At 32.1% G+C, this 10,670-nt stretch overlaps 1 protein-coding gene across 6 annotated transcripts in view; it reads left to right on the plus strand.

Annotated features, from left to right (window-relative positions):
• The window catches only part of LOC139485114 (glycine receptor subunit alpha-2-like), a 43,565-nt gene extending 33,293 nt beyond the window's left edge, over window positions 1–10,272 (plus strand). For all 6 annotated transcript variants that reach the window (XM_071269247.1, XM_071269246.1, XM_071269251.1 and 3 more), the window contains exons 5-9: window positions 1,987–2,213; window positions 3,322–3,404; window positions 6,367–6,498; window positions 7,746–8,119; window positions 8,557–10,272. In XM_071269247.1, the coding sequence (XP_071125348.1) occupies window positions 1,987–2,213; window positions 3,322–3,404; window positions 6,367–6,498; window positions 7,746–8,119; window positions 8,557–8,763 (1,023 nt within the window). In that variant the 3' untranslated portion in view covers window positions 8,764–10,272. The remainder of the gene's footprint in view (window positions 1–1,986; window positions 2,214–3,321; window positions 3,405–6,366; window positions 6,499–7,745; window positions 8,120–8,556) is intronic.
• Window positions 10,273–10,670: the final 398 nt, after the last annotated feature.

Raw genomic sequence — 10,670 nt, forward strand, 5'->3', positions numbered from 1 at the left:
AAGCCAGGTGCCTGTAATTAAGAGGTTGTCGATTGTTGCTGTGCTACACAATATTTTTACGTTTCTTATTTTAAACAATTATTAGGCCGTTAGTTATCCAACTATACAGTTATCTATCCTTGTTAATTTCTGTGTCATTTGGTCTCTTGTGGAGATTTGTCTCAGTGGCAATCCCACCACATCTTCTTTCTTATATATACTGTGTGGGCCTCATTGTTGAAGGCCATACGGTAACCTGAAGTTGTTAATTTCTGTGTCACTTGTTCTCATCTAAGGAATTAAGTTAAGCCTTTTTCAAATGATTTTTATAGTTTGTATTTATAATTTATTATTATTATACAGTATTTATAACAGCGCATTATATAATATCAATTACCCTAAGCGCTTTACAACATATTCATACAAATATACATGTATAAGTATATTTGTTCTTAAGTTGTACTGTTACCACTGTCCTGTGTAAAGGGAGGGTTGGGCCCTGCTAACATTTTTATCCCCGCCACATTCTGTATTTACCTGTCACAAGTCACAAGTCAGAAGCCTTAAATAAGAGGTTGCCGTTTGTTGCTGTGCTTCATATTTGGTTTCTGTTCATTATTTGGGACTTAAATTAGCCCGTTAGTTTTCTCGTTTGATTTATTTTTTTTAATTTGTCATTTCGGGACCTTTTATAGATGACTTTGCGGTATGGGTTTTTGCTCATTGTTGTAGGCCGTACGGTGACCTATACATATATTTGTTTCTTTCTGTGTCATTTGATCTCTTGTGAAAAGTTGACTCATTGGCAATCATACCACATCTTCTTTTTTATACTTATAATATATTGACATGAATAAGTAGTATTTTTTTCTTTTTCATGTAGTAAATTCACTGTTTACCTGTTCGCAATCAACTGAGTGAAATTACTATTCTAAAAGTAGCCAATGTACTAACTTATAGACTAAACAATGACTATGTAGACTTAGTATACCTCGATGCAGCACATAAGGAGGGGTAAACGAAGAGATACGAAATATTTTGTAGGTTGCACATAATCTTTCTTTCTTTGAACGAGACGAGACATTAAAGGAACCCGCGTGTAATTCGAGTTATATGATGATATCTAGCAACAAATTTATATTTCTTAATAAAAACAAAATGTTATGGCAAAGAAGATGTTTATTTTTTATTGTTATTAAAGGTTTATATACCTCAAAGAGTTCGCAACACAAATAAATAGCCTTCCACATAATTATACAGGTCAGAATACAGGATAAACAGGTATCTAAACAATATAGCGCTGTAAACTTAATAAGCTCTTAATTCCACCGAGTATAAAAAGATTGTGAATCAATTAAATAAAATCTAGGTCAGTTTATTATTTAATAAGTAACAATAGACGTTAAGTCGGTGATATTTGGTAGGCCGAGTAGTTGAAGTGTTATTTGCTCGTGTCATAACTTCTATGGAGGTTAATTTATCTCGTTCTGAATCATGGTCCAATGCTTTGAAACATTTGCAATGTTGACCGTTACTAAGGACAGACAAATCTCTGCGTCAACCATTTAATTATTTAATTAATAACTTTTTTGGGGGGTTGGGGATTTATCACTTATTTCAAATAGATTAATTATTTGAAACCGTTAGGTGAACCCAAATAATATTACCATTATTACTTTACTTTGTGCTTCAGTTTTTTTTGGTAATACTTGTTGTTCCTTTCGGATATTTGGTGTTAAATGTAATAGACTACTACTGAGGTTTCTGATAAAATGACACACAACTTTTTAGATTCGGTGCGACTTTTTCTAACATATGGTTAAGACACTGCAAGTTGTATACTGTTGAAAAAGACATCTAGAGGTTAATATGTATGAATATGACTTAGTTTGAAAATAGAAGAAAATGTTTTGTTTGGTTTAAAATAAAATCTGTTTTGATATTTATATTTAAAAGAGATACGAATTTAAAAGAATTTCACCTAAACATTATCAATTCGTATTACAGGATTATTCAATGACGATGTTTCTGCGACAAAGATGGATAGATACACGACTGAAGTATAACCCTATTCCGGGAGTTACCTCTCTTGAGCTAGATACAAAAGCTATGGCCGACGTTTGGATTCCTGATCTGTTTATTGTGAACGAAAAGAAAGCTAATTTTCATGATGTTACAACGCCAAATAAACTGATGCATATTTATAGTAACGGGAAAATCTTCTATAGTTTAAGGTAAAAAAAGGATCTTAAAGCGTATAATATATAGATGTAACATAATTTACATAAGGTGCTTTTACACATATGATTTTTAATTCCTTCGTTTGTTTTTTTTTTTAGCATTTTCTAATATTTCAAATTTTTTTAAATAGTCGCTAGATTAAAACGAAACGGAAACTATCGACGCGAGTTAGAAGTTACATGTTAGCAATCAGTAGTCAATAAAAATAATGAAATATTCGACTATATAGAGAAACATACACAAGAAGGTTTCCAACACATCCATAATCATGTTGATTCAAATATTGTGCAATCTCAAAACATGATTTAAGTTAACATTTAATTTCCTGTTTCACTGCAATAAAACCAAACATATTTTTGTTATGAAAGACAAATAATACTTGTCGCTCTTCAAAAAATTCTGTGATCTTTTCAATATAAGCGATACGTCAAAGGTTTGATTGGGAAATTATTCCGTAGCAAGAATGGATAGAAAATCATTTGTCGCTTTGATGATCATTTCAAGAGTAAAGAGAGTATGTGTCGCGGTATGTTCTTCCGTTTGTTAGTCCGTCTATTTGTCTGCTACTATATCCGTCTGTCCAATAGTCTGTCCCGTTTCTGGTTTCAAGATTTGGTTTCCGGGAGGTAAAAATGAAAGTGTGTTAAAATAAGATAAAAACGTATAGTACGCTTGTTCATTATGATATGAGGTTCTAAACATATATATATATATATATATATGAATATTTATTGCAAGTTTGGGTTGGGACCCGTACTTTGCAGGTCACTGCACATAACATTAAATCGTAAAGTGCGAGTGGGGCATGACGTTCTATTGATCTGATCTACATTTTTGTTTCCAAAAAAATACCCACTGATATAGATGAAGTTCGTAAAAGAAACCAATTGAAAAAGCCCGAGCTTTTACAAAACAGTGATTTCGAATTTGACAATTGCACTTTGTTTTAAAAAGCTTGTTATATTGAAACCATTTCAATATCTTAAATAATTCGTTGTATGATTCCTGTTCTTGTTAACATCTTTTATAGTTTTCTCTATTTAAATTAAAAAAATAGAAAAAGTGCTCACATCTTTATATATAAATTTACTTACATTTTAGATTGTCGGGAACATTTTCTTGTAAGATGAACCTTCTCAAGTATCCGATGGATTCCCAAGTGTGTCTGTTTGTCATGGAGAGTTGTGAGTATTGTATAACATATATTTAGCTATTACGAATAACCAATGCAATACAAACATTCAAAAACATTGATGAGAACTAGTGCCCATCTAACAATGTCGAAGTTTATTTTTTATGTTTGGTGTATATTCAACATCTTCTTAAAATTACACCCGTTGATAAGCAGATAACAATACATACATCATGCATGTCAGTATTCACATCAAAAGCTTACAAAACCTTTAAACAAACTTTTTAAGACGGGATATAGTTACGATACTGTTGTCAAGTCATTAAAGATTGCATATTTTGGCTTTAATATTGATTCACTTATAGTGTCTTTGCATCGGAATTAAACACATTTATTTAAAAAAAGAACAGTTGTTGGCATATATATCATGTTAGTATGATACTAAACCCCTAACGAAAGGGATTGTGCCTGATATTGATATGATGAAGACATTATCTTTCAATCAGTTAAATTGAGGTCTGAAGCTAGCATGTCAGTTAACAGCTAATTATAGTCTGTTGTTATTTATGCGTTATTGTCATTTTATTTATTTTCTTTTGTTACATCTTCTGACATCGGAATCGGACTTCTCTTAAACTGAATTTTAATGTGCGTATTGTTATGCGTTTACTTTTTTATATTGGCTAGAGGTATAGGGGGAGGGTTGAGATCTCATAAACATGTTTAACCCTTTCCCTTTTAGGCATTTTAGACCTTTACTTATCGAAAAGACACTATCAAAGTGTAAATGAATACTGCATTCTCACCAATGGTCATACACATGACATGATGGGCTCAAATGAAAGATAATTGGTAAAATATTCCAAAACTACATGTTTGAAGATAATTCGTCTTTTTTTTTGGTCACGTGATATATTTCCAAAAGTCACGTGACCGTTGGAGAAAAAGTTAAAAAAATACGAAATCCTTGGGCAAAAAGTCGTAAAGAGACATATTGTTGCGCTAATAGGGTCAGGTTTTGATGGAAACACAATGCCTTGAGTCTGATGAATACATATACGTTATCATATTGGTATAAAAAAAAAGCATAACGTGCTATAGGCCTTGAAATATAGATGTCCGTAACATTCAAAATAACTGATTTTAGACGCTCTTTTTGTGCAAATTCAAACTTGGACACTAGTAATTTGCCTTATTCGTTTTCAATTAATCAGCAACCTACATTTTGTTTTTGCTAGCTTGATTAGGTACGCCATAGACCGAGCCCGATGGCGCAAATGGGGTAAAACAAGGGGGCAATTTGGCAAACACCTTCTTTTAAAAAAATTTCGTAGGTTTTCTTTTTGAAATTGAAGTTAAGTTAAGTTATATTTAATATAGGAAATGCTTTTTCCAATCCCAGCAGTGAGATTCAAACACTCAATCTTAGCGCCTTGTGATAGATCAGCATACCTCTGCGCCACTGGCATTGCAAAGAAATTAATGAAATTTAAGTACTTAAGTCTACTACTGCTGATTTAAAAAAAAATAGTATAAAGATCCTCAACCAGTTTGTTTTCTTTTCGAACTTATATGTTCAGATGATAATTTTTGTTGCCAAATGCATGATTTTTACGCAAATCTAGGAGGAATCCACTCGTTAAAAAGTCATTTTTTGATTGAAATAGACATGTTCCTTTAATCAAACAAAAGTGTTTTCAACTTTATCGTACGCAACACTTACGAAACCATGTTTTGTTACATCTTTTTCAACTTTGCAAAAACATTTCAGAATATTTTAGTGGTTTTTGTCTCTTTTCCCATAATATCTTTAAGGAATGACTTCGGCTTTTTAGCGCATTTCAAGTTTGTGATTGCGCTGTTACACAAAAAATTACATTTTCAACTAATATAAAAGTTTTAACTATTAGTTTAATACTATTCTTCAAAAACTCACTGCACAGTTATTGAAAAAAGTCACCAAACCTCTTAAAAGATCTTTGCATTTCTTTTTGAGAATATTCCTCAAAATTCGAAGAAAAATAAATGAGTTTTACAGTAATGGGTGACTTGACTATAAACTAATAAAAAAAAGAAGGTTAATGCACATTGAATTATAATGCTGGTTATCTGAGGATTAATTTGAGCCCTTAACAACATCTGTACGTCAGCAAATGGCGATGAAACAAGTCTAAATGCCCCAAAAAAATCTTGAAATCGGCTTTACCAGTAAGCTGTACCGGTGTGAAAGGGTAGGGTTAACCCCGACTCAATTTTGCGCCTGTCCCAAGTCAGGAGCCTCTGGCTTTTGTTAGTCCTGTATGATTTTTATTTTTAGTTTCTTGTGTATAATTCGGAGTTTAGTATGACGCTCATTATCACAGTACTAGTATACATATTTTTTAAGGGGCCAGCTGAGGGACGCGGGAGTTTTTCGCTACATTGAAGACCCATTGGTGGCCTTCGGCTGTTGTCTGCTCTATGGTCGGGTTGTTGTCGCTTTGACACATTCCCCATTTCCTTTCTCAATTTCACATTGTAGTTAAGGACACATAGAAGACATTTATACATCCGTTACGTACAAATGAGACAATTAAGAACTTTTTTTCTTCTAAATGATTAGATAAAGAAAGTGTTAAAATTAAGGTCAATAAAAAGTAAATTGGATTAATAAGTATTTAAATAATATGTATTCTCATGTCTATTATTATCATTATCTCTTTACCTTAGTAATTTGGTTTGTGATAATATAGATACATATAGTATTGTCTAAATTTGTATCGTAACAAGGGAGAATATCCAATCGGAATGCTGAACTCACTACAATGTGTATTTAAGATGTACTACTTCGTATGTTTATCTATTTCGTCTTTTTTTTTTATTATTATCCTATTTGCTTTCACATACCACTTTATACATGATACAGCACAGTCGATCTAAATGACCGAATATATTCTGTGTTGTTTTTTATTAATTGAACATATTTTACTCGTATACTTTCTATATTATGTTTTTTTCTTCTTCATATTTTTAAGACGGTCAGAGCACAGAATTGCTAAAAATAATATGGAATGCAATACCAGTACAACGACAAGAAAATTTGACATTACCGGAATTTTTGCTTGGTGATATTGAAACATTTCAGTGTGATAAAGCATATGTCGGCAGTAAGTGAGGTTTATACAAATATATTATTTAAATGTTTCACCAACATTAGTGATTTTGTTCAAAAATAATTACTCAAACGAAGTACCTGTAAAAGAGGGACAAACGATACCAGAGGGACAGTCAAACTTATAAATCGAAAATAAACTGACAACGCCATGGCTAAAAATGAAAAGACAAACAGACAAACAATAGTTGGTAAAAGTCTAGCAGCAGACGTAATATGTGACAAAAAGCAATTGGTGTTTCAGGCTATATCAACACTATTGCACTAGTTCGTGGTTATTGGTGAAGAAAATGGAGTGCCTGGAGGTGAAGTGCCCGGAAGGAATCAGCGACCTACGGCAGAAAATCTGACAATCCTGGTCAATTAGGATTGGAGTCTAACGCACCTGCAACATGCCCATGGTGCCGGATTTTAACCCCTACACCTCAGTGTTTACAGTCTAGTGATACAGTAGTTCGACATATTAAACCACTTGGCCACCGAGGCCCCTGAGATCAATTGGCCTATTTTTTAGTCTTATACAATCATTTTTTTTTCTATACACACTATGGATATACATATATTGAAACATGAGTCATATGACTGTCTCTGGATACACACATGTAGCCACACTATCCAACACGCATCTGCACATTTAATTGTATGCCTAAACATGAACACATCTTGTAACGAAAGATAAGGCGCAGGCGAACGTTTATGTCGCGATTACGGCAATAGTCGCTCAATGTTTAATGGACCATTGTATAGGTCATGAGATCCTTTGTACAATTGAAACAGACAAGTTATTTGTATTTGTATAGCAAGATGAATTGTATGTATTATCTAAATACAATATGGATTGCATATAAATCATATTTAGTTTCAATGTCGAATACTACTATTATATACATCAAAAACGTTTACCTCGAGTTAAATATATATCAAAAACATGGATTGAAGGTTAAAATCAGTACAATGTGCGATAACAGAGATTATTTTATCAAAATTAACTATTATTTGTCAAAAGTGTGGATTAAGCAATAAATTACAACAACCAGCAGTTTGGCCTGACAATTATTATCATTTAAAGATAAATATCTCTATTATGTCTGGTAAAGGAATTCTTATAAATAGTATTTTTACACATTCTGCAGTTATATCAGCTGTTTAAGATATACATATGTATAACATAATAATCATCGGTCATAGAAAAAACACAAAAAAAATTTCATCTTAACTTTTTACATGTTTTTCTTCTTTCAGTAACGTATACTTGCATAGGGATGAACATCCATTTAAGTCGTAGCTATGGTTACCATCTTATTCAGATTTATATACCAAGTGCTCTCATAGTTTGTCTATCATGGGTTTCATTCTGGCTCAACATTGACGCAACACCAGCTAGAATATCGCTCGGCCTATTGACTGTCCTCACCATGACAACACAGAGTTCCGGTGCACGTGCAAACTTACCAAAAGTTTCTTATATAAAAGCAATTGACGTTTGGATGGCTATGTGTTTGTTTTTTGTGTTCGCCGCCTTGATTGAATTTGCATGGGTAAATGTTCTTGCTCGAGTGCAACAAAGACGACAAACTACATACTTGCACGAGGTGCAAAATGGTAATTCAAAACCGGTACGTAAAATTCTTTCTTATCTATACTGCCAGTTTTTCTCTTGATATCAATTAATTCATTGATTTAGTTAGTATTTCATATATTATTAGAGATCTTCATCTACTAAAAGAAAAGAGTCAAAAGATATAGAACGGACATTAAGCTCATAAGTTGAAAATAAACAGACAAACAACTGTTCAAAAACACAACATTAGAACCAATAAAAGAGAGATCACTAATATGCTCAGAAAGGGTACGCAAATCCTATTCCACATGCAGCACCCGTCGTGTTGTTCATGATAGTACAACTGGTGATCCAATGTAGATATATATAATCATGGAAGTTTGCAAAGGTTTGTAATTAGTATGGACATTTCAATGTTGAAATTTAGGTTTTCCGATAACAAATTAATATCATGTTTAATACATTTTGTTTATGTTTCTTTTTTTATTATAGCGTTCGCGTTCCTCTTCCACACACACAGATTGTTCTGATACGAAAAAAGAAACTTGTTGTTTTTGTTTTGAAACATCAACAGACCGTGATAAAGCTCGATTGGTTGATAAAGGAGCTCGCATCTTGTTTCCTTTAGCATTCGTTGCCTTTAATATAACATACTGGTGTATATATCTGTTATGGGAACCAGTGGATTCAAAAGTATGACAAATTTATATTGACATTTGTTCATAATCATTTGATGGTACATGTAATTGGTATTGTCAACACGTTTCATAATCATACTTTTAAGCTTATATTTGTACTCACGTGTAAATTATAAGGAAGTCTTTCATGAACACCGATGAAATGATATTTACCAGATGCTATGCTTGACTGCCACTTCATTACTCATGCTTTGACCTGTCTGAAGTGTTGGTGCAATATATTGCTATTATTACTTTACAAGCACTACGAAACGTACTTGAATAACCAACAATGCTATCAGTCTTAAAGCTTGTAATTCTCCAAAAGGTTATTTTCTTTTATAAATATGAATTTAGTTGTATGTTCCATTATCAAAATCTTATTTAATTATATAATTATAACATGTCAATAAAAGTTGAGATTCTGAAATACATTTCATGAAGATTTGTACTATCAATGAATTTTCGCTCGTGTTGAAGGCCGTGCGGTAACATTCTATGTCATTTTGATCTTTGGTCGCGAGTTTTCTCATTGGTAAATATACCACATCTTCTTATTTTGTATTTTAAGTTATGGCCATTAGTTTAGACATTGCTGAATAACAATCTCAAGAACCTAAGGTCGCTTGCAAAAATCATTCAGAAACAAAGTTTGTGCTGATTGGCATTTTAACATATCACTACTAGTTCATATAAATTGCAACAAAGTTCTTTTTTTGATGACTCCTAACTGAATATTAGACAACTATTTGTACGTTTAAGACAAACGTACTAAACATTTCATACAGTAAGACGAAATTTAACAAGTGTGAGTTGTCTTACTTTAAACATTAAAACATTATCTTTATGTTATTTGTCTCGAATACCATGTATATGAGACAAACATAAAATGCCTTACAGCTTTTACAGACACTTATTTTCAATGTGTTAAGTATGATAAGTATGTTATAAAATAAAAAGGAAACCAAATTTAAAGGTCAAATGCCTAAACTTCCTAGGCATATTATAAAATCATAGAAAATAATTGTATGCCAGTTTATGCAATTTACTAAAGCTCCTGCAATGATATGTATTTGTTAGTTTCTGGCCTTATTAAGGTCACTCAGTGCTCATTTATAAAGGTCACGTGACTGCATCATGGAAAAAACATTTGCAAGAAGATGTTAGCTCAATTCAGATCTTAATTTAAAATTTTGTAAAATGGATTCCTTGTGAAGACAAAAGGATCCAATTTACACAAATAAATTGTACGTCAAAAAAAGGAGTATTAACACTGTGGCAGTCAAACAGTGGTTTCATAATACACATTAAACTAAAAACTTGCAGAATTGCAAATCAATGCTAGGCAGTGTGGTGCTCTTATCAAAATCAAATTACAATTACAACGCAAGTTTAAAAAAACAGGTTTTGTAATTGTCTGAATGTTTACAGAATAAGTATATAATAATTATACACATGTACATTACATTTTGAACTTGCCAAAACGTTGTTGTAATTTGACGTAAATATTTTATTAAAAAATGCAATTTTCCATGTCCTTTTGTCATAATTGCGCCTTTGAGTACTTACAGTACAAATTTAGGCAACAGTACTTTTTAAATGTTCTTATTTCATAAAACAATCAATAATGGGAAATGAAGTCGCCAAAAACAAACTGATAGAATCGCATACACTCCAAAAGGTACGAGATTTGGTTCGCAAATGTAAGCATCTTCTGTAAAGTATGCCAAGTCAGACAAACATGACGATAGATTACTATTGGACTGATGAACTATATATTGAAGCTGTTACAAAAAGAATTTGAAGATAACCGAACTAGCGCATGAAAAAAAAAACCGTTAACAGTTTTTAATCGCGGAAATAAAATCAAACAGAAATATTTTATTATCTACGTAGTACACGAGATTATCGAATAGTTATCAAATGTAC

Source organism: Mytilus edulis, chromosome 8 (genome assembly GCF_963676685.1).
Source record: "Mytilus edulis chromosome 8, xbMytEdul2.2, whole genome shotgun sequence".
Classification (NCBI taxonomy): Eukaryota; Metazoa; Mollusca; class Bivalvia; order Mytilida; family Mytilidae; genus Mytilus; species Mytilus edulis.